The sequence below is a fragment of the Lissotriton helveticus genome, chromosome 9 (genome assembly GCF_964261635.1).
Source record: "Lissotriton helveticus chromosome 9, aLisHel1.1, whole genome shotgun sequence".
Lineage (NCBI taxonomy): Eukaryota > Metazoa > Chordata > Amphibia > Caudata > Salamandridae > Lissotriton > Lissotriton helveticus.
Window position 1 is genome coordinate 1,191,402,757 of NC_136070.1, and position 25,718 is coordinate 1,191,428,474.

Here is a 25,718-nt window from a genome sequence, read left to right on the forward strand (position 1 = left end):
GGAGGACTTCATTTGCTGAGAAACTCACTGCCACGCAATCCCCTTTGAATTTTTTCGGACGGTTTCCCAACCAGGGGACCCTAGTTACTGACTTAATAACCCTAGCCAGGTGCTGCTTCCCCCCTGGTGCAAACCGCGTATTACTAGTCAGCCAGTGTAGAGCCTTACTACTAAGGGAAGTAGGGCTTTCCACTATTCCCTCTTCTAATGGAGGGACATTTGCTAAGACCAAGACCACAGGTGTAGCTTCTACTAAGAATTGTAGGGGGTCTGGTGTGTACATTTGTGCTGAGGGGTTATTTGCCAGAGGGGTTATATCTGGGGGAATGTTGACTAACAGAGAACCCTCACTGTTATCAAACAATGTTGGTGGATAAGATGATGGAATCTCCTCTGGCAATTGATTACCTACTTTTTCAGTTACAGCATCTCCAGTAGCTTTTCCCCCTGTGTTGTTATTTAAGTGTGTAACAATTGTAGTTATATTTTCTACCCCATCAGCAACCAAAGTATGAAGTCCGCCCAACTTTTTTACCTCTGCTTGCAATTTATCAATTTTTGATATTAGAGGTTTAATGATGATATTAATCTTTGTCTCAAGGAATTCACTAATTTTTTCGAAAAAGGCATCCTCAAGAGATAATTTGGGTGAGTCCTCATCACAAATCACTAACTTAGCTTTTGGAGTAGTAACCCTCTTCCGTTTTGCCCCTGAACGTAGCCCCACCCGCTTTGGTGGGTTTTTAGTACATTGTCGTTTTGGCCTAACATTTCGTCTTGTGGGGGACTGCTCATCCGCTGAGGCACAGATCTGTTTTTCTAGTTCAAGTTCAGTGTCTGTGTTTCCCTCAGCCTCTTCGTTTAATCCTTCAAGTGCTGGAATCGCATTAACAGATATGTCAATAGAGCCTTGGGGAATAGAACCGCTACTAATATCCACACAGTGAGCTTCTTGCAGAATAGTGTCATCAATCAGGATAGATGCAGAGGGGGATAAACATCGCATATCAGGGGACTGGCTCAGTCCCAGGGACTCTCTTCTTTGCGTGTTTATCTTTTTAATGGTCTGCACCAAGTAATTGTTAATGGTGTTAGACTGAACTTCCGCTTGTTTCTTAGGCATAATTAGCGATTTCCACACAAGACCGGTATGTTAACTAAACAAAGAAGCAACTAGAGAGCAAGTCTTACTTGGAGAGGCGTCTTTTTCAATTTTTCTGCAGTGTTTATGGCCCAGCCCAGCCTCCTCCTGCCGATGAGGGCCGTAGAGGGCCCGCCCTTTGCCCGGGCTTCGCTCCGGGCGTCCCGCGTAGCGGGTTTCTGGTGCGCTTTTGTGCGCCTGCTGGCGCCCTCACGTCGTTGGAAAGCGCGCCGCCACGTAGGCTGCCGGGAATTGAAGTCCCGGAGCGGCGGCGCGTGTAGTCAGGTAGAAAATGACTCTTGGCAGTGGCGGCGTGCTTCCAGGTGCCTGTGTGCCTTTGTAATGACTCCTGGCGGTGGCGGCGTAGCGGCGTCTAGCAGGTAAGTGTATTTTTCCTCTCCCCCGCTCCGCCGGTTTCTGGTGTGCTTTTGTGCGCCTGCTGGCGCCCTCACGTCGTTGGAAAGCGCGCCGCCGCGTAGGCTGCCGGGAATTGAAGTCCCGGAGCGGCGGCGCGTGTAGTCAGGTAGAAAATGACTCTTGGCGGTGGCGGCGTGCTTCCAGGTGCCTGTGTGCCTTTGTAATGACTCCTGGCGGTGGCGGCGTAGCGGCGTCTAGCAGGTAAGTGTATTTTTCCTCCCTTTATTTGGTAATGCGCTAATGACAAGGTTATGTAACTAACAAAATCCAGAATCAAAATCACTGATTGGGCAATTGTTCTTTGCAAAAATGAACTGCTACTAAAGTTCTATGTTGGAATAACATCTTTTTTAAAAGCTACACCATTTTTTATGAAGAAGAACAGGGAAGTTCAATCCTAACAAACACATATAAGAAAAACATAACCTAAAAATAGAAATTTGAGTATCATATGTAAGCATAGCAGTCTCTGCACTCCGAAACTTTAAATAATTATGAAGAAAATTATTTGTAGCAATTTGCAGAAATTAAGCAATTCTATCCATACTAATATTATAAAGAGAGAGCCCAAACCTTTGAGGCGGGTAATCTCAGTAACCACAGCACCAATCACAACACCAAATACAGCGTTGGAAAGGGCAGTTGCAGTAGAAGGACATAGGCTATGCCGACGGCCCCCATATACATTTTTTTTAATTGTCTTTATTAACTTTTCAAGAAACAGTGGTGTTCATCACAATCATACAGTGCAAGACATACAATTGTACCGTAGGACACCATATACATTCAAAAGGTAAAAGAACCGTGCCAGCAAAGTAGTCCCTTGTGGGCGTGTCTGCGTTGTGCTGTGGGCGTGGGCTGGGGGGGTGACTAATGCTGGAGGAGTGACAAACGCTGGGGGCGTGTGTCCACCCTTCATGCCATGTGAGTCGTACATACAAGCGCCAATTACGTTGCTGCGCAGCCTCAAGGGGCACGCTGGGGACGTGACACGCTGGGGGCGTGAGAAACGCTGGGGGCGTGTGTCCGGCCTTCATGCCATGTGAACGCAATTGCGCCACATCAAGGGGCACGCTGGGGGCATGAGAAACGCTGGGGGCGTGTGCTACATTCCGCCCTTCATGCCATGTGGGTCGTACATTAATCAGAAGATCGTCTGCTGTGGCCGCGTGCTGGGGGCATGACAAAGGCGTTCAGCTGGAGTTCTGGTAAGTAACATTACTGCAGCCTCTCCTGAACTCTCTCATTCAACGAAATTAGACGTGCCTGCTACCATCAACCAGGGCTCCAGCCGGGCTCAGGCGGCGGATCCGTACACTAATTACACGCGCCTGATAACATCAACCAGGGCTGCAGCTGGGCCTCAAGCGGGGAAACACGCGCCTGCTAACATCAAACAGGCCTGCATCTGGGCCTCAAGCGGGGGAACACGCAAATGAGCGTGTCTGTGGGGACAATTACTGCAGCCTCTCCTACTCGCTGTCACTGAACTCTCTCATTAAACGGATTTACCCGCGGCTGATAACTCTCTCATTCAACGACATTACACGCGCCTGCTAACATCAACCAGGGCTGTAGCCGGGCTCAGGCGGTGGATCACTACACCAATTACACGCGCCTGCTAACATCAACCAGGGCTGCAGCTGGCCCTTCTCCGTCCCTATTCTAATGAAACAAAAAATGTTATCTACCGCGAGATTTTAAAATAAATTGCCCTTGACAAATACACACATTACACACATTCTATTTCATACCCGGACAACGTCGGGACGGGTTGCTAGTGTGTATATAAAAATCTGGAACTAAACAGTGTGTATGACAGTTACAAAAACCACAATATAATTGGCTTTCAAGGAAGCATTCATTGCATTGAGAAGAAATTGTTTCATTTCAAGATGGCTGCTCAATAACATTTAAGCAGGAATGCTATGACATGAGAAGCAGCTACAATTGCTCTTGGTAAAAGGTGTCTGACATCTGTCCAACCATGTGAGCCCTGTCCCTTGACCGCATATCAGCTAGTGTGAGATAACTCCTACATCACCTAATATTTTATAGCAATTGATAACATATTGCTCTTTCTCACTATGTGCACTTCTCTGTGTCACCTACATAAAAATCTGGGTACGCATGTGTCAGACATATGCCAACGCGCTCCTGTCCACTGGTTCCTAGTCACATCTGTAGTGCCTTCCATTAAAACGTCTTGCAGTAACTTAGCAAAAAGTCTTGCTGTTCAGTTGCGATTGATAAAAACATGCATTGATTGCTTTCAACTTGAGTGACACAGGTCTCTTCCATGGAATCCTTTGCACCCCTCCCAGGAGATGCATCACCATCCCATTCCCATGCATATTGCTTGTAATTCACCTGCACAGAAGGTATAGAGGACGATTGTCCATCTTACCCCAATTTCAGGAAATAAAAACACGTCCTTCAGGGGAACTTCTGGTGATGGGACTGGAGGAAAAAGCTGTGTGAAGACTTGAAATCTAGAAAGAAAACATAGAAACTTTAGATTAGATCTTAAAACCATGAATGTGCTTTAGATGTTTTACCAGCACGTATGAACCACTGATTCCCAAATGATTGTTTCAGGTTGTAGAGGACTCTTTAAGCCTTGGCTTTGAAGGATTAGGTGAAATTTATTGTTCAGGGTGAAAAATAATAGCAGCAGGGCTTGTTTTTTCCTCAGAAAACTGATAAAGTCCCCTTTCAGATTGGGATTCAGAAACTATTTCAAACTTTTTTGGACTTCTCTGCTTCCAGGCACTAATGGGCCAAATCTACCTTGTGTATCCGGCCTACGCTCCAGCATAGTCAGCCTCAAATTATGTCTAGGTCCTGGGCTGCCACAACCATTGACTACCATTGGCGCTTTGCCACTTAAATCTCTAAAAATTCATATCTCATATTGGATTTTTGTCACTTTAGTGTCCTTTTGCTTACAACATTTTCTCTCCTTTAATAAATCGGAGTGGGATTTTTATTGTGTTCCATTTTCAACTTTTTAACTGTTTTGGTACTTCAAAATGCTTTACATATTTTCCTTAAAATAAGCCGCTATGCAATGTGCCATAGCTACCAGGGGTTGAGCCCAGGATTATATTTCTAAAGGCTTTGACTAGACCTAACAAATTAGTGACTTTATTAGTTGTGGTAGATTACCATCCACCCAAACTAATACATTCACACTCAGATAGATGATAAAAACGACTAGCAGGTCTTAAAGCACAAATAAGGCTATTGCCATGCCGTCAAATGCCCACAGCTAAGTGGACTTGAAAAGTTATTTGCCCAGGAGCAAGAGAGTAAGCTAGCATTTTTAAAGCTAAGAGGTTGGAATTGCATTTCGACTTCTGATTAAAACATTAAAAAAAAACACTGCACTGTAAACACAAGGCAAAAATATTTGATTTCTGTATAGAATGCAACAATGCAATAAAGGTTTTAATATGTGATAATTCAGAGCACTTTTATATTAAACAAAATAGTCCCTTTTGCATTCGTATAGAGTTGAGGGGGACAGAATGATAGTACAACTAGCCAATACCATGAGGTGAGAGGGAAATGCACTCCTCGGTGAAGGCAAAGCCCACTCTTTGTATATTTTAAAGAATTGGTGACAACAGATCCTCCAAACAGCTGAGCTGTCAAGCCAGACCTAAAATTGTAAACATGAATTTCAGCTGCCTGAGAGAAAAAGAACAAGACGCTGCATCGAGGACCCTAGCATAGATACAAGAATTCTATTTGCATAGATATTTGCACTTGCTAAGATATCAGTCGCTGCTCCTGCAGGTAAGTGCAGTGGGGCAGGGGCAGGGCGGGAGTGGGGAGGTGGAAGGAGGTACAAATGATAAAATAGGGAAAAGAAAATAAATAAATAAAACCACTTACCTTGCGCTCGCCACATTGCCGAGTTGCGATGCAGTGAGCACAAGGTAAGTGGTTTTATTTGTTTATTTATTTTCCCTATTCCTTCGTTTGTCACTTAGCCCCGCCTCACCATGCTTACCTGCACGAGCTGCGACTGTAAGATATACACATTTCGAAGAAAGACCATCCAATTTATTCACATTGTGAACACTGAGCAATCCAACTATCTAACATTAGGAAACTACCAACTACGGTGAGCAGCCATCACAACGCGGGCATTACCATGCGCTGCCATTACGACGCTGCTTTTACAACGCAAGTCGTTTCAACGACTTGCGCTGGAGGACGCTGTTGGAAAACGAATAGTTTAATTTTCTATTCCAACACCTTCCCTACTGTAACGTGGGCTGGAGTTGGAATAGAAAATTAAACTATTCCACTATCCAGCGCTTACAGCACAAATCGTTGTAACAACTTGCTTTGTAAAAACAGCGTCGTAATAGCACGCGGGGTAAAAGCCGGCGTTGTAATGTCATACAACCCCAACTACCATGTGACAAGCAGTATATTAAGTGGCTTATATTTGGGCCTTACCTGCATCATATGTATGTATCTAGATATGTGTATTTCTTAATAATATGTATGTATTTATCTATATATCTATATATTTATTACTTTACTCCTATTGTAAAAAAAAAAACGTTGACTCTCTCCAATGCACTCCTCTATATTTCACCCTATACCTCTCTCAATATATCTTCCCACTACTACTATGATCTCATAACCCATTCTAGACTCTTCCCTTTGCTATCCCTCCTTGGATCACCCCAAACCTCATTTTAATACTATGATCTCCCAAACAACCCTTCTAAATTCCTCCCTCATTTATCCCTCTTTTGATTCATCTCAAAACTCATTTTACTAGTATGATCGCCCTAATCCATTTCTAGAGATTCTTCCCTCCTCCGTCTCTCCTTATACTCATCCTAAACCTCATCTTACTATAATAATATTAATCCACATTTGTAAAGCGCACAATCACCCGTAAGGGTCTCTAGGCGCTGGGGGCCATCGGGAAGATTAAGCAAGCTATTGCCCAGAGTTACATGGTGGTGGGCTAATCTGCCACCGGTGCCAAGGATCGAACCGAGATCCCCAGATTCCGGAGTCAGTCGCCCTAGCCATGGCGCCACGCCTCTTCCTTGTACTAGTATCTCCCAATATATACTTTCTAGACTCTTCCCTTTTCTATCCCCCATTATCCTATTCAATCCAACTAACAGACTCACATGTCCACTGCTCAAATTAACTCACATTTTCACTATACTAATCCACCACTAATCCTTTTTGGGTTCCTGAGTAGCGTGCTACTCGCCAAAAACCACTTTGATGCCCCGTCAGGGGTAGTCAGAGGTATATAAATACAATTACAATACAATACAATATTTTTAGATCAAAGCCATACCCTGCAGTAGGCATGGAAGTTCTAAATAGACGTATGATCTATTTTCTCTATTTACACACTTTCCAGTTTTACAACATCTCACATTCACTGTATTCTTCTATCATAAGTGTAATTTTTTTACAAGCACACCCATACCTCGAGAAACTGAGGTGCTTATTTACAAGCCCTTTGCTCAGCCGATGCTGCACTTTTGCCCATATTAAAAGTGACCCACCGGCGGTGCAAGGGGCTTGTAATTAAGCCCCTGAATGATTCATAAACACCATATCTGTGGCATTTTGTGATTATCTTTTCAGGTAATGAATGGTTTTATGGTATGGTGTATTTTGCTGATTTTGTCTGATAGTATCATTTTCAAGTACATCCTATATTGTCAAGTGCATTTAAGAGCACTGTTGAAACACTGTGAAGACTGATCACTCTACAGCAGTTCTAAACTGGATGAATTGACCTAGTTGTATGTATATAAATTGAACTATGAATGAGAATAAATAAATGTGCTATCTACATAAGATTGGAGCAGTGTTAGCATGCCCAATTAGCGTTTTCACTACAAGTGAATCCCATTAACTCAAGTGATAATTGAAGGCATGGAATATTAAGATCACCTCTGGTACGGTCCATGACTGAACATCATCGCAGTGCATCACACTAGAAGCAGTAGCTAGCAGCCTCTTCTTCATGGCATCTATTGAAAGTGCATCTCCATTGATACCAAAGAAAATGCTTCCCATAACCAACTCCCAAAATCTACTCTGACAATGTGGTTTGAATCCCCTCTTGGGCAACTCAAAACACCCAGCTAAGACTGGCATGTGATCAAGCAATTGTATGATGGCCAGTGAAGTCCAATCGATGGATAGTGAAATGTCTACTTCCTAAGTCTAGGAAATTCGCCATACCAAGGACTCAGCTCTACACTTCTCGTTAGATCCATCCTTCCATTACAAGCTCCTATGTGTACTTGGACGGTAAAATGATGTGTTGGTATTGTCTCTCTGTTGACATTTGTTTTATGCTAGCTAAGCTCATGTCGAGCACGCAAAACATGACCGTAAGAGTTAGCCTATATAGGAACATTAAGGAATTGTCCCTCAATGATAGGTTCCATGTTGGTATTACTTTGTGATGGCATAATGATTGGCAAGTGCCCCAATACGGGTTTTATTCACCATGAAATAACAATTCATACCCTTTTTATGAATAGGCTTCAATAATAAAAGATAATAAAACTGAAAGAACAATAAACATGCCTGTGAATGTTTAGCAATATCTCTGTGTTATGACTCTAGAATTCCTTACCTCTTGCAGACCAAGGCGGATATGAAAGCTAGGAAAATCACTGTCAGGGAGAAGGCAATGACCACAATGAACAGTCCATCCTCCTTCAGGTTCCCTGGAAATTTAAGGTGCAAATAAACAGTTTCAGTATATTTCATCAGTTAATTTCTGTAAGCTAATACAATGAGGAGGTCATAAATGGTGCAGAAATTAGAAACTTGTGAATCTAAACTGTGCTTAAAATGTGAAGAATTTGGCTCACTGCACTAAGCAGGAACGTCAAGATTTTCAAGTGGTTTATTTGAGCTATTTGTTGAATTCAGAACACCAGTGCACCAAGGATGCTTCCAAAAACAATTATAAACAATACATTTCCTGAATACGGTCTATCACACAGTTTAACAAACAAATCCAGCAGTAATATACAGCAGAAAGATTTTTACAACAGCTAGACCTAAAGAGAGAGGACAAAGAACAAGTTGATAAACGAAACTTTAATGTAGCCTTCGAACAAGAGCTGAGAATTTCACAGCAGCTTTGGAAAAAGTTTAGGGCCTGATTATGATGCAGTTAGGAAGGACTCCTAACTGCATTTGCTGCGTCCGAATTGGATCGGGAACGTGTCTTCCTGGCCGACTCGGAAAGGTTTCCTACCAACTAAGTTCAATGCGTGTTAGACGTTAGGATTACCTCATTTCGAACCCGACGGCATTCGGAATGACCAAGCCATATGGAGCAAAATCCTACATCTCTACGGGCAGCATTTCCTAACGACCGAGTACAATGATTTATTCGGACCGCCTTTACGAATCGTGGCATCCGATTCAAATCGGCAGTCGGAATCAGACTTTGGGGGCCCGTAGCGGGCCCCCCTGCACCCAGAGCCTTCCCAATCGGGACTGTAGTGGTACCAATGGGTCCCCCCTTACCAGCCATGCACATTGTGGCAGGCAACAGGGGGTGCCTACCACAGGGGGCCCGATTTTCCCCAGCCACCTCTTTCTTCAATGGGAGCCTATGCATCCGGTTGGAACATAGGCTCCCATTGAAGTCAATGGGAGTACGACCGAATCGTATCTTGAAGCATCCGGATGCATTGTACTTGGTCAGTCGGACTCCCCCGATCCGAGTCAGTCGGAAACCATTCCCAAACCCATTCGGTCGGGAAGATATCCTCACCGCATCATAATCGGGCCCTTAGTGGGAGGTTCTGGCTTCTGGAATCGTGGAATCTCCAATCAAAAGCACCCCTACTGCACAGTTCTCTGAATACATTTGAATCTTCACCTTGGAAGCTGGGATGTAAGTGACAGTCTGTTCTTAGAAAGTTTAATACTAGGCAAAATGTTGGAGTAAAAACCTGTCGACCCATGTAGTTCCCAAAGACACAGCAGCTCCTCCCACAGAGCACTTAATAGTACACCTGAAAGGTGTCCAATATCTCCTTGGGAGGATGATCTCATTTAGGAGGAAAAAGCCACATAGGGAGAAAGTCTCCTTCTCAATCTTGAGGCTCTTTATTGAAGAAAAAGACTTAAGCAGAAGATGACTAGGAAGGTAACAAACTCTCCCTGACATGAGGAAAGAAAAAAACAAGATCTTCCCAGAAGAAATTCTCAATGGAATTCTGTTTGAAAGAACCGAAAGCCAGGGACATAAAAAGAAGCAAATGGGTGTTGAATGTAATGAAAAATAAGGAAGGGAATATTCTGCAACACACGCATTCCAGCCGGGTCTGGTGGCTTAGTGGACTAATGTGTTCACTATAGGGGCCTGTGTTTCACCCAGGCGAAGCTCCTGCGTTAAGTCGGAGGAGCGTTACTACTCCTGCTGAAAGCCAGCAGAGGCAAAGGACAAAAAGAAAATGATAATAAAACATATTTATCATCATTTTATTTTTTGCCCTGCAGGCTGGAAGTGCAAGCAGAGGGGTGTAGCCACCTACACAGATATTGCAGTTGCAGCACCAGGAAGGACGGGGGAGTGGTGGGCACTGCCAAGTGCTCATGACTGTTTGCCGGCCAACCAGTCATGCGCACTTCACCTTTCTCCGCCTCGATGCATTGTACAGCTGGGTGGAGAAATCAACACAGGCTCCCAGTCTATGTCAGAGCGCCGAACTGAGGTGCTCAGGTTATACTGGGAATAGTATTCCCAGCATGTGAGCAGCTCTGGGATTGGAAGCTGGGAGGGTACACAGCATGCAGCAGTTCCTGGACATCCAGATGGCAAGGATAGGGAGGAAGGTGGCGGCCATCGGAGCAGGTAAGTGCATTTTTCTTTATTTATAATCCTTTTATTTTGTTTGTGTTCCCCCCCTCCCACCGCCACACTACTTCACAATATGAGTAGCCACTCCTGTTTTGACCTTATGGCACTAGCAGCTGCTACCGGACCCGGGAGGTGGGGCAGGGGAATGGAAGTAGTCTGTCGCCTCTCCTCTGTCCTCTTCTTGCTGTCTCTGGTCCAGCAGTGGGAAGCAGCAGAAAGCCCCCGGGCTCTCAGGCTCGCCTGAGCCAATCACAATGCTGCAATGCAGCAATGCAGCTTCGTGATTGGTCTGAGCGCTGTGGTTCAGTGCTCAGATGGGGAATGGGAGGCTGAGCATGTTCCTCACCAGGCTGTGCATTACAACCTGGTGGGGAAGATGCAAAGTGCGCATAACTGTTTGGCAGGCCCAAAAGGTCGGGCCAAGCAGTCGTGCGCACTTAGGAAGAGCAAACCACTCCTACCCCTCCTCTGGCCAGCCTCACCCAAGAGCCACTGAGTGTCATAGGAAAAATAAAATGATAATAACAATACATTATTATCCTTTTATTTTTCCTTTTGAGCATTGGGACGATGCTCCTCCACCTTAACGGAGAAGTCGCCACTGGCTCATGGCCACAGGTTTGATTCCTGGCAGGTCGGCTCACCCTTTCATCCTTCTGAGGTCGATAAAATGAGTACTTTTAAGTTGGGATAAACATCTGTTATTCAGGTCCAAGATACCTTTCTGGTGACCGTGCGCTTTACAAATACACAACATGTTGTGTTTTTAATGCCTCCTTTATGTGCAACCCAGACAACAGCTGTCATCACAGGAAAACAGTCAGCTTCACCTTGAAATGGAAACCTCAGGCCTCCCTGGACAGACCATCTTCTTGAACAGAGCATTTTATATGGTTTAAGAATGCCCCTTTCTTCCAATACATTGTGTTTACATGGAACACAAAGAAGAAACACAAGTCTGACACTTTTTTCCAATGTGGGACTCTGCAGCCCAACCACTTCCCTTTGCTGCTGACGCTCCATACAAGGAAAGAAGTACTCCTCCAGTAGACTGCAACCATAGAAAAGTGAGCATGATACAGGCCATGAGGACACCCAGCTGTGCACCGAGCATGGGGTCCAGCAACAGACTGCCTTACTGCTTTATAAGTGCATGGTCTTCTTAACATTCGCTGCCTCATGGAAACTCCCTATGTGGATATAACAACTTGTGACTCTCAATGCAGGAGGGAACATCTGTCACTGGTCCATTGGGAACTATAGATTACTTGTAATTGGCCTTTAGGGGTGTTATCAGCAGGTACTGCCTGGTCAGCAAGGCAAGCATGGACAGTGCCCATTCTAGTGGTGGCAGCCAATGCAGTTGTCTTAAAACTGGGATTATGTGGTCAATCCCACATGATGCACAGCCTCAGAGGAATGAGGGGAGAAGAGTTGGCCTAACGGCTAGGGCGGTCGACCTCGAATCTGGGGAACCGGGTTTTAGTCTCGGCAATGGCGCTGAACATCCTGGGATTCTGGGCAAATCACTTAATCTCCCCGTGCCTAACCAAAAATGAATGTGTGTCCTCATGTAACGTAACTGGTGCCTGGTAAAGCACTCTGATACCCGATTCAGGTCAAGTTCGCGCTATATAAAACTCTGCAAAAAAAATGGTATTGGATTTAGGCAATCCCACGACGATGGAGTTTCTAAATCCAATCCACAAAAAAGAGGCCTAAGCCAAAGTATGGAGATCAGGTAGAGGGATCAAAAGTATCAATCCTTTGTTAATGAAGATGAAAGTTAGTACAGATGACCCATTGGACATGAGTCTGCAAAGTAAAGTGAGAAGTGAGATAGAAGCCTAGAATGTGAGGAAAAGAGCAACTGGAGAGGTGAAATTGATGGCCAGATCAAGCATCAAAGAAATCCATACTAATCTGGTTGGCGTGGAACAGGAACTAGATCTTGGAGATTTTTAATTTGAGTAATGGTCAACATACATTTCTCAATCTCGAAATGGAAGTATTTGACTTTACACAGTTAGTTTTATCATGTGTCAATCACAAAGCCTGATGATTGTGCATGCTGAACACTACCACAAGAACAGCAGAAATGGTAGATCTGAACTGGCTATAACATCAGGATGTTAGAGGAAATTAACATAAATGAGTCAGTTTTGACAGTAGGCAAGACAATTTGTACTTCAGAATTAATACTTCAATATTCGATGCTTTTAACAAACCCCCTTGTTATGTTATGTTATTTTAACTTAATATCACACTCAAATCAACCACTAAGGGTTATCTCGGCATGGGGAAACGGGCAGAAAACAGGCTGAGGTTGACTAAAATAGGTGGGTTTATAGCGACTTCCTAAAAAGAAAATGGTTAACGCAGAGACGAAGCTGAATGGGCAGACTATTCCAAAGATGAGAAGCAAGGAACGTGAAAGATCTGTAGCAGGCCCTGTCCTTCTTAAACCTGAGGCCTTTAAGCAAAGCTTTGTCACTAGATCTAAGGAGTCTCACTGGGGTATAAGGCAGAACCTTGGCTGCAAGAAAAGAGGGCCCTTGGCCGTGAAAGGCACAGTGGGTTAAGCAGCATAATTTGGAAATTATTCTCTTTTTCACTGGAAGCCAGTGTAGAGACGGCAGAAGAGGGGCTGAGAATGAACACAGAGGGGAGTTGCACACAATGCGTGTGGCAGTATTTTGGACCACCTAGAGTTTGGACAAAAGATTCTCGTTAATGGACGCCAGAAGTAAGTTGCCATAATCGAGACGGCTAATTACCAAAGCTTGGACCAGGGTTTTCCTTGAGGAGAGAGGTAATGGGGGAAAACTCTTCGCAACAGGCGCAGCATGTAAAAACAAGACCCTCTGGTAGCAGCGATGTGTTCATTCATAGAAAGTGATTGATCTATGCAGACACCAAGATTTTTTACTGCAAATTTTGGTGAGGGGCTGGGGCCCAGTTCAGATGGCCACCATTCCGGGGCCCAAACAAGTGGGGCTTTTCCTAATAACATGATTTCAGTGTTTGTAGGATTGAGTTGTAGCCGGTTATCCAACATCCAGGTGGCTATGGCCTTCATCCTGGAGGAGAACAGGGCTTTAGATTTGAACAAATCAGAGCCAAAAGAGAAAATTAGCTGGGAGTCATCAGCGTTTGAGATAATCTCAAATCCAAAGCCTCTGGCTATCTCAGCAAGGGGAGCCAAGTAAATATTAAAGAACGTGGGACTCAAACAGGAACCCTGAGGGGCTCCAAAGGTTAATGGCATTGTTCTAGACCTATAGGGGCCAAGGGTGATTGTTTGGGATCTTTGTGATAGAAAAATCTGCTAACCATTTCAGGGCCATTCCCTGACTCCCTAGATCATGGAGTCTATCGAGAAGTCAGGGTGATACACTGTATCAATTGCCGCTGACAGATCTAATAAAACCAATATTGCCGGAACATTAGCATTAAGTGAACATTTAATATGGTCAGTGACCGCAGGCAAGGCTGTCTTGGTGCTGTGGAGAGGTTTGCAACCAGACTGAGTGTCATCCAATAGTCTGTTAGTCTCCAGGTAGGTGGTTAATTGATAGTTAATATGTTTTTCAAGTAGCTTGACCAAGGAAGGGAGTAGGTAAATAGGGCGGTAGTTAGCCAAATCAGTGGGAACAGGGTTGTCTCCAGTCTAAGGGCACTTTCCCAGATGTAATTGGTAGAATAATTAGGGAAGCAATTTGCAGTGCTAGTTCGGAGGCGAGAGTCGCCAGGACTGTGTGTGGACAGATGTTTGAAGAAGAGCCAGACTTCACAGAGTTTAAAAGGTTAAAAGTAATTTCTGTGGAGATTGCCGTAAAATTACAAAGACTAATTGGAGAATCAGTGCAAGAGAAGGGACTATGGGGTTCATTGGGACAGTAGGAGGGAGGTTTAAGTAAATCTCCTTAATTTTGCCCTCAAAATGGTCAGCCAAAGTGTCACAGAGAGATTGGGATTGTCATGGATCTGAGATGCAGGCCGTAGGGTTAATGTAGGAATTAAAAATATTAAAAAGAGTTTTTGATGAGTTCCCAACGGCATTGATAGTTTTAGCAATATAAGTTTTATGTGCTGCCTTGACCTTACGATGATACACTGTTATGGCCAGTTTAAAGGTTATTTTGTCCACAGTTGGATTAGTCGAGCACCATCTTCTTTCCAGTTTTTTTTCAAGACGCTTTCATAGTCCTTAGAACGAGAGTATACCAAGGCATGTGAGGTCTATGGGAATTTTTTTGCCATGGCTGTATGGGGCAATTTTCTCAAAAACTGCGTTCAGTGACATGTTATACTATGCTAAATCTACTTCAATGGTGTCAGAAAACAAAGGAGGCAACTGTGCCTTGGCCAAAGCCAGCGGGGTGACTTTTGCCATTGCCTAGATAATTTATTATGGCCTATGAGGCGTTGGCTATTAGTCTTGTGTACAGAAAAAGAAAAAACGATCAATGCGTGATCGGACCAGAGTACGGGTTTAGGGGGGTCGATGCTAACTAGAGGAGTCATTGAAAAAATTAAGCAAGGGTGTGGCCCGCCGACTGTGTGGGGCTTGTTGATGTAGTCCCAACGTTCCTAAGTCAGACAAAAGTTGATTGGAGTCGAAATTTGTTATGTCATTACCATAAAAGTTCAAATCACTCAGCAAAAGGAACTGCTGGGAGGAGCGAGCATGTGGGGCTAAAAATTCCAAAAGATGATGGCAAAAATGCTTTGGGGGCCAGGTGAATGATAAACCAATGCTCCTTTCCATGAAGGATTGGGGGAGAGGTCCAACTTGAAGACACAACATTCCACCCAGTTTTCAGAGATGGAATCAATTATTGTTGCCTTAACATGTTTGTCAAAAATAATAGTAATACCCCCTCCAACCTTATTGACCCTGTTAATTCTGAGCTTTTTAAAATTGGCTGGGAGAGCTACAGGGATGGAAGGGGTAGAAGTGGGAGTTAGCCAGGTTTCAGTAAGAATGCCTATATCATTTGAGGAAGAGGAAAGAAGGTCCCAGAGTTCCACCGCGTGTTTTGACAGGAATCTCATATTGATAAGGACGCTGTTTAAATATTCTGCAGGAGTACAGGAGACATTGGGGCAAGGTATAGAAAGTGCAGACAGGTGAGAGTCTTTACAGGAATTGGTGTGGGTGAGTGTAGTGAGATTCCGGGGGGGAGACAGACTTTGGAATCTGTATTGATGTAGGTAGCGGGACCCATTAAGAGAGGAAAGCTGGAGACACGAGCATAGTGATTAAGAAACTTCAATTGATCAGAAGAGAAACTGACCGTCCTCAAAAAGGGATATCCTGGGGTAAAAAGAGCAGGGGTTCTAGTTCCTGGGGACGGCCTGGCACGGATGGGCACAGACGGGCTTGCCTTTGGCATGCCATTGGCGCAACCGCTGCGTGTCGGCATTGGCAAGACCTGACGAGAGGAGGATCTGGGGATGCGAGGCACGAAGAGAGTGAGAAACTACTTCCTCCACACAAACGGCAGCTGCCGCGGTAGGCCAGGAAGTAAGTACAATGGAATAGGCTAAAGATTTTTAAAAGGTAGAGTGTTCAATAAAAACTAAAAGCGCACAACGAGCGCTAAATCATTTACACTAACATCAGCAATTAAAAGTAAAGTCACCAGGTATTCAAGTTGTCCTAAGCCTAGGTCAAAGGCCCTTCAGATAGAAAACGTAAAGAAAGAGGCATAGGCTAAGAAGAATTAGACAGGAAGAATCAGGAACTAAGAAATTTAAGAGTACTCTAAAGTTACAATCCAAAAGCACTGCATGTAAAGAAGAAACAAAAGACAAGGAGATGGATACATCATGAAAGAGAACAAGAACATAGCAACTGCTTCCAGTTCCTACAAGAGGCCAGGTGTGAGGTTTGTCGTTTAGGAATAAGACAATATTTTTTCCTGACCTTAGACTTACTACCCAGAAAACAGAGTGAAATCAAATCCCCCTTGGAAAGTCACTATATCACATACATATACCCTGCACACTTTTACAAACCACCCTTCAAGCAAAGTCACTACTGCGCTCATTTAAACAGGACCAGTACCACAACAGTATAAAGGAGCACAAAACTTTTAATGGCATGTTCACAGACACCTATTACAGTTGCAGATTGTTACAATATATGTGGCATCAACCAGATAGTGATCATATCACCGCCATGCAAGTTAAAAACAGCATTGCACAATACAAACACTGCAATTTGGAGCCAAAAATAACTATAAGCAAAATAAAAGAGGGAGAGACAAATAAGACAGCAAACAGCTGTCTATTTCAATAGCACCGATCCATTTATCATTATACATGACGAACATAAAAAATCACCATCTATTGTATCAAGATATTAAACAGATTCAGGGCCAGATATACGACCTGCAAAATAGCGCTGTGTTTAACTCTGTTTGCGATTCCCACTGTGGTCGCAAATTACGAGGCTCATGAATATTAATGAGCCTCTCGCAATTTGCGAGCCCATTGGGAATGACAGGGCCTCCAAGGCATGGTGGCCTGCTGGGCTCAGCAGACCACCATGTCTGGGACTGCTTTTCAATAAAGCATTTTTTTTAGTGCGGCCCTTTTTCCTTAAAGGAAAACGGGCTGCATTTAAAAAAGAAAAATGAAACTTTTCAGTAAACATTTTTTAAGGGGAGGCAGTGGTCTCTGGGACCACTGCCTGCTCTTAAAAAATATTTTCCATCATACTCACAAAGGCAAAGGCGTCCTCTGGGGAACTCTTCCCCTTTGCGAGTGGTTTACCACCTACTTGAACTAGATGGTAAACTGTGAGTGTTTTGAGGCCGCAAATGCGGTCCCAAAACACTAGTACATAGCATGTTGACTCACTATTAGGAAACGACGCCCCTCCCTAATAGCGAGAGTTGCAAATGCTATTTTGTGAGTCAGTGATTCACAAAATAGCATTTGTACATGCTATTACCCTTTTGTGTGGCCGCAAACAGCAAGGTTCTCCCGTTTGCAGACGCAAAAAAGGGTCGGACAACTGGCCCTCAGTGCATCAAATATAACAAAACGTTTCAGTGGACTTCATTGATTATTACCACCTTCTTCAGGACAAAACATATATTCCTTCACACACATAGGATAAAATGTATAAAACCAATAGGCATGATTTGAAGTTCCTTAAAATGACCTATACATTAGTATTAGTGTCCTATAAGGGAATTTTGTCTTTAAAGTTCAAGGATGTCAGGCACCAGGCCATAATCCAAAGAGTCACTCATTGGATGCCAAGACAATTCTTGTGAAGCCAGTGTCTGGTTGAAAGACTCTGCTTTTATCCTACCAGACTTCTGTCTCTGAGTTTTACATATAACATTTGGGATATACTCGAAAGGGAAGAAAACAGGATGTCAAGACAATTCTTGTGGATCCACTCATTGGTTGCTGAAAGCCAAGCATATGTCCTATCAGTCTCTGGATTTATTGTTTATACAGTGGCTGCATCAAAATGGATTTTAGTGAGGCCACAGATGCTCACAGCCTCAGCAGCTCTGCATCTTGGTCCAGGTCTATTGTTTCCTGGCCTATAAACATGAGGCTACTCAGAGTGGACAAGCGCAGTATTCCTACCAGGGATACTGTTCCAGGCCTCTAGTAATGTGGACAATCATGCCATCTCTCTTCACTAAGACAGCATGTTGATGCTCTAGAAAACATACGCATACATACATGGAAAATAAAAGATAAAAGACTACGGGCCCGATTAGGATCGCGGTGAATCCGCATCCTCCGGGCCAGCGGAAGCCACCGCCGGCCCGGAGGATGCGAATTCACCACGGCGGACACAGAAAAGACCCCCCGCCAAATTAGGATGGCTGGGGGGTCATTTTTCCGTCCGCCGCTTTTCCGCCGCGGTCGCCTTCCGACCGCGGCAGAAAAGCTCTAATATGGTGGCGGTGTCTATCAGACACCACCAGCCATATTAGGATGCCGGCGGAGACATGCTTTTCCACGGCGGGTTTTCTGCTGTAAAAAAGCATGTGGAGTTTGAGTATGGGGGCCCGTTGCGGGCCCCCAGTGGCGTTGAGGGGTGGGGGGTGCACATGGGGGGGTACCTATGGTACCCCCCTGCCTTTGCATGCACAAAGCGGCAGGCACCACGTGGTGCCTGCCGCTTTGTGCATGCAAAGGAAAACATGCACATTTAACCTTCGAGCAGCACCCGCCGCAATGTTAAATATAGGGGATGTGACCGCCAGGGTGGCGGTCACATCCTAATTCCAAGGGAGGGAACGCCGCAGCCCCTGCGGACCGCCCCTCCACCTCGGGGGTGGCGGACGGACGCTGGTCCGTCCGCCATCCTAATCGGGCCCTAAGAAAGGATGTAGTTATTAAATAGACCACAAGCTGAGGTCTTCATCGTATTGCCAACAGCTTGACAAACATCAGGTAGCAGAGTTATAAAATGGGAAGTCTTTATAGCTGTGGCAAAGAAAAAAAGAGCTGGGGATGTAGAAACAGATTTTGTCTGAGATATCAAAATGAAAAGAAGGTGAAAACAACCTTCTTCTTAAAAGGAAGTTGTGTTTCTTTCAAAATAGCACATCCTGAACTGGGAACCTGAACTAAAGGCTAGGGGGAAGCAGATAGCAGATTCTTTAGCAATTTACAAACTTGAATCTAACATGAAGTGTGGCAGTCAGCTTTTGAAACATTCTTTGATACCAATCACCAACAAACCGGACACTAAAATAAGGTCAGTTATGTAAACAGAAATCCAATAGCCAGAAGTCTGTTTGAATTCTATCTTCTGACCAAACCAAAAGGTTACTTGCTGCACTTTATAAAACATTTAAACAAATAATAAACAAGTATCTATAAGCTTATTCTACACCACACCACTCTATGCACTGCTGTCCATGATGTCTTTCCTAGCTCCACCCAAAGCCTGTCAGAGACTGGTCAGTTCCAATGACCTGGGGGTAGATTTATTAAGGTTTTGTGTGACGGCTGTGTCAATTTTGTGGCACAGCCCAGAGGCAAAATCATTTTTGCTATTTACTAAGCCATGTAAAGATAGGTTATATGCTTTAGTAAATACAAAGTAACGCAAGGAAGGGCATACTGCTGCTTTATATTTACACTGTTAGGTAGGCATTTCATGGATAGAACATGTATTTTCCTATGCATCCATCTAAGGATTTTGGTGTATTGACAGATTTACAAAGGCTTGCAAAGTAGGGAGTACTTCAGAATACTATGCTTTTCCGGTGAGGTGTAAGGAGAAGTATTGTAAATTCTTCACATTCTGCAGCACTCATTGAAAGTGAAAAATGCTATTAAGCATTGTTTTTTGCATGAAGCAACTGCACAAAAACAATCCTGCCTGTAATACAGGCACTCTTGCACTACAAGGAAAAGTTTCCAGCGTTGGCGGTACGCAGCACCGAGTGTACCAGAGCAAGGAGAGAGCAGAAATGTGCCACATCTTTCTGCTCTCTCCCTTTCACACAGCACAGCAAGTTGTCCTGCTTAATTGCATTGCATGAAAGAATAGAAAATCTACTCCTCTGGGTTTTAATGTTGAGCACTCTGCTGGACCGAGGCCTTCAAATGTAAGGGTACCTCATTATAAGGAAGAGGGGGTCCACATGAGGACATCTGGTCCAATAAGAGTTTAAAATCCTCACTCTTTTATCATGTCTCATGAAACACAACAGTGGATGTCTGACAAGTTCTTGATACTGAATTCATAACAAAACTCATCTAAATGACAACATATTTAACAATGTGAGAGGGAATCGTGATATATACTACTTTAATGCCTCCGCTAAGGCAACTTAACTTTTTAGTAAAACTATTTAATGTAGGAGACATTTTGCATGCAATCCTTCACTAGTGCCAGGGTGCGTTAGACCTACATTTCCATAATCATCAGTGCTTTATTGCTTCTACACCTTCAGGTGGGGAATTACAGTAATTCAACCTAATAATGCCCAATGCCCATGGAAGGACCAAGGGCCAAATTATCAAGAACGGCGTTAAAAATATTGCAGTTTTAGCAGCAGGAAACTGCAGCTAAAGCGGCGATAATGGGCTTGATTATATGCCCTTGTGAATTCCCATAGACCCCAGGTTAACACCAGAACCTGGGCTTCTATGGGAATTCACAAGGGCATATTATCAAGCCCATATCACCGCTTTAGCGGCAGTTTCCTGCAGCTAAAACAGCGATAATTTTAATGCCGTTCTTGATAATATGCTTCCATGTTCCTTCATATCTAAATACTCAGACTCTGAGTTCCTATATATTATAACATTGTTATATGGTGAGAAATACTTAACTGTGGTGCTTACACATTAATGTTACCCTAAGTGTGGAATAAATGACTCATTTATTTTACTAAAGACATTACACAGCCAGAGACTTATTGGATGTTATTCCTGTGTTAATCATACCGTATTATTTAAGCATACATCACTGTCCAAGAGCATGCACTGGCTGTTCAAACTCACAGTTCCTGAGACTCAAAGCTCACAAAAGAGGAGCTAAATGAGCTTAAAAAGATTGCCAATTCGACTGTGACCTACCTAGGGCCTTGAGAACTGGTCCCATAAGTCTCCTACTAAGACCCATGTGTTGTTCGGGTTGGGATAAAACAGGTTGGGTGAAAACGCCTGCCCCACGGAGGTATACAATGTCTTTGAGCCTGCTGAAAGCCTCATAAGGAATTGTTAGGGCCTGGTTTTAACAAAAAAGGAATTACTACAGACTGACCCTTGAATGTGTAATTTAATTCTAGCTGCAGGTTTCTTTTCATGTCATACTGAGTTCTCCCTTACCACTCTACTTCTAGCACATCACTGTTACTTGTTACCAGAAGATTAATTTGTGCTCTTGAGGGTAAGCCTAACTCAGTTCAGAGATGCAAAGGGCCCGATTCACAGACCTAACTGAAGACAAAATCCTAAACTTACTACCATTTTGGTATTCACAGAAGGCACTTACTCATTTCGGTATTCACAGAAGTTAGGACTCCTAAATGCCTTCTGTGAATACCGAAAGTCTTAAGGGCAGGATTTTTCTCAGTTTAGGAGTAGTAAAGTTAGGACTCCTAACTTTACTACTCCTAAACTGCGAAAAATCCAAACTTATGACTTTCAGTATTCACAGAAGGCATTTAGGAGTCCTAAAGTTAGGAGTCCTAAAGTTAGGAGTCCTAACTTCTGTGAATACCGAAATGAGTAAGTGCCTTCTGTGAATACCAAAATGAGTAAGTGCCTTCTGTGAATACCAAAATGGTAGTAAGTTTAGGATTTTGTCTTAAGTTAGTTCTGTGAATCGGGCCCGCAAAATCTTTACCTTTTTACGAATTCAACCAGTGTTGTCTTACCCTCCAAGCATATTCCCGCGGGATACAATAATAATTTACCAAATTTTAATTGTAAACACCCATATCTAAAATAATTTCTTAGCATACTCATTTTTAAGTCTAGTTTGACAGAGCTGATGTCTGCAAACCATATTGATTTCAGATCTTCAAAATATACAAAGAGTGGTTTTGGCTTCAGCCAGAGAAGTCATTGGCTATTCAATGGATCATTTCACTCTCTAGACTGCTTGCTTTACAATGCATGCAGGACTATTTTACATCATAAATGAACACTATATCATCACTCATTAAATACGTTATCTGATAGATCCATTCTAAGCAGAACTTTTTTGGTTTTTTTTGTTGGTGCAGCAGACTTTTTTTTATGCTTTAATTAAAACTTAGGGGTCTATTATGATGGCAGTCAGGAAATCACCCCGACCTCCATGGAAGCGGGGAAAGACCCCCCACCAGAACGGTGGCATAACCGCCAGTCCCATCGGTATGCTCCGCAGTCAATATCCGACCGCAGCGGTACGATCACGGGCTTTAGCATTGCGGTGGTTGCTGCTGCCAGCAGCACCGCAGCGATGTCAAAGGAGCACGTCCAGCATATCCCTGCACTACATGGCAGGTACTGCACAGTGCCTGCCACCTGGTACAGGGACATGTAGTTGGGTACCATTGGTACCTTCAGTGCACCCACACACCCCTCTAACACATTGGGGGCCCACAATGGGCCCCCACAGACATTCTCTGCATGCCTTTCCATGGCTAGCTACTGCCGGCATCATAATCATGCTGGCGGAGCCTGGCCCTGCACCGGCAATATTGTGGCAGTCCAGTTCCGCTCGCTAGGCAGGCGTGCGGACTGTTACCGGCGGAAAAGTGGCATGTGGAAAATCTCACTGCCGCGGTCATCACCGCCATGCTAATCAACGGTTTCCCAGGTTGCGATTGCGAGCGGATATTCGCCATCCTAATAGACCCCTTAATTCGCAAGAAGAAACATTGGCTTTGCCATTGCTTATTAATTAGAACTGGAACAGCCATTCACCTTCTTTTCAACAGATTGTCATAAACAATTATCTTTCTTGTGTAAGAAATTGGGTTATTTTTTGAAAGGGCTACGACCCACTTCAAGAAATAATCACAATCCTTGTCAGGGAGAATCACAAATGTCAATAACTAAACCTGTGCTTAATGCTCTCTTAGCTTGGCACAAAGCAATCAGGCTCAACTTAGAGGCAATGTGTAAAGTATTTTTGCAACACTCAAACTGTAATAGAGTGTAAACGCAGCACAGGTTAAATTCCAAAACTATTTTGAAAAATAGAGAATATTTTAATTAATAAAATGAAAGCAACATTTTGCAAATCCAATCAGGAGAGCCGGAGTTATGAATTTACAAATCTTCAGATAAAAATAAACTAAAAGCAGCTGCAGTTATCAAGTTGAACTAGACCGGGTCATAGACAGAAGTTAAGACAGGCCACAATGGAGCACAGTTCGGATAGAGAGACCATGTTCGTCCCGGAGGAAAGTTTACCTTTGCACTTAGAAATGTTTTTGAACAAAAGTTCTCATCAACTGCGGGGTCGGGCTATACTCTGGAAGTGCAGCTCGTTGATGGTGGCTGCTAAAAAGCAGGTCCTCAGTGGGAGTTTCACCTCATGCAGAAAGTTCATGGCTTTAGACATCGGGGAAGCTCCAGGAGCTCAAACTCTGAAGTCTTGGCCCAGGTCGGTGTTGTTAAAGATGGGCTGCTGCCCGGCATTCATCCTGGGTACATCCTCTACGTTCAGACTTAAACACTTTTTTGAAAGTCGAGATACTTTCACAAGGTGAAACCAGGAAGTGGAGCTCAACTGGCAATTCAGCGTGAGCTGATGCAGCTCAGCAGTGGTCCGATGGTAGCCTCTTGTTTCTTTTGGGAAAAAGTAAAAAAAACTATTTGAAGTGTCCATTTTTAGTTTTTGGTCAGGAGGAGTACACTCCAACAACAACCAAGGTTCCAAGACCTGGGGAGGGCACCTCTTGGGGGTTAGGACTCACTCCGGTAGAGGTCCAGAGCAGTTCCAGCTAGGCAGAAGGAAAAGCAGGAAAGCAGGAAACAGCGCCTGGAAGCTTGTTCTGTCCCTGTAGCTCAAACAGGAGTTCAGCCAACTGAACCTTGGAGTCACTTCTTGGTTCCGGATTTCAAAGCAACTAGGTACAGACTTCCTAGTTTTTCTCCGGGTTTCAGAAAGCAGGGCAGTCCTTCGTCTTAGTCTCCACAGGCCCAGGATTATTCTCTTGAAAGGTTCTGAACATTCTTCTTCTATACCCAGTGCCCAGGGCCGGATAGGCCATAACGGGCACTGGGCATTTTCCCAGTGGGCGACCACGGTGGGGGCTGGTTTTAGACCCCGGGGGCTGTTTTTGTTACCGCAGATTGTTTTTGCAGCATAGCTATAATATCGGCCCACTGCAACTAAAGCGAAAAGCAGCACAAGGCTTTCCCCTAATAACCCCCATCCGAGCTCTTTGCCAGGGACGATTTCGGTTCCCAGTCTGGCCCTGCCAGTGCCGACCCGTGTGTGGGGGAGACCTCTTTCATCTAACCCTTATCTCGCTCTTATCATTTCTTCCCTTTTGACTGTAACCTAAATAGTATCCTCCCTTATAAACAAATGTGATAATGAGAAAAAGATACACCTATACTAAACCACACGTAGAAGGAAAAGGAAAAAAAACTCTTTTTTATATATAACCCTCACCTACTCTAGTAGTGCCATGCTTCATCATCAGGTTCACCCTGACTCCTAAAGGTCAGGGTGGGCTTGATCATATTCCAGGGATCGTGTTGGAGAAGTCTTGATTTTTTTCTTTTTTGGCGGGGTTAGATGTAATTAAATATAAGATTTCCTCATTCACCCCAAGGTATCCCTTTATTCGCAGTGTGAGTGGGAATAGTTACAAATTATGACAAGGGGCAAACAGGATGGTGTGATCTTATGACCCTAACCTAAAGGCGCCAACATCTTCAGCCCTCCTCTATTGGCCTAGATAGGTTCTGGGTTTTCTTTAAGGTGACACTAGAGAAAAAGATCCCCCAGTGAATCACCCCTGCAAATTTTACAGGTGGATGCATAGTGTGCTAAACATAAGCTTCAGCATGCAAAAAGACAAATGTACTTGCTGTGTTTCGGAAGTACCTGTAAATAGAAAGCACAAGATCAATTGCAGCATAATTACATTTGCAGGTTAATCATGACTCCTTAATCATAACATGGTTCCAGACTTATTTACCTATGTCTTTGTCATATGTTTAGTGCCTTGCAAATGTGATTTTTTTACAAGGCCAATTGTCCCGTAATTTGCTCTATATTTTCATGTGTCTGGATTTCGGACTAATCTCATTAGTGGGTACCAATTGGTACCATAAAAAGAAGCGAGGTTCACTGGAGAAACAGTGTTTACAGCACTGTTTCCACAAAGCATGGGTTCACAACGGGGTTGTTACAACGACCGCGTTGTTACCACATGTGTCATTACATCGCAAGTCGTATCAATGACTTGCTGTAGGGGGCGTGCAACACCAGAAACTGTGTTGGATTTTAAATCCAACACCGTCCCTGCTGTTGCACAAACTGGAGTAGGAATAGTAGTTAATATTATTACAAAGTCCAGCGCAACCCCTACAGCAAGTCGTTGATACGACTTGAGATGTAATGGCATGTGTGGTAACAACGCGGTCGTTGTAATGACTGTGTTGTAAAGGCATGCTTTGTGAATGCATGTGTTGCAACGTCATACATTTGGTTCACTTTAATATTTTTAGATACACTAACTGAATAAACAAAGAAAAAGAGGAACAACAAGCGATGAGGGCCATGTGGCCGGGACATGCAACATTACAGAA

The 25,718-nt window shown here is 43.8% G+C and overlaps 1 protein-coding gene across 1 annotated transcript in view; it reads right to left on the minus strand.

Moving 5' to 3' along the window:
- IL5RA (interleukin 5 receptor subunit alpha) overlaps positions 1-25,718 on the minus strand; it is a 188,015-nt gene that overhangs the window by 18,029 nt on the left and 144,268 nt on the right. Inside the window, exons 9-10 of the mRNA XM_078662390.1 lie at positions 8,205-8,298; positions 3,966-4,050 (exon numbers count right to left, since the gene is read on the minus strand). Coding sequence (XP_078518516.1) covers positions 3,966-4,050; positions 8,205-8,298 — 179 coding nt within the window. The remainder of the gene's footprint in view (positions 1-3,965; positions 4,051-8,204; positions 8,299-25,718) is intronic.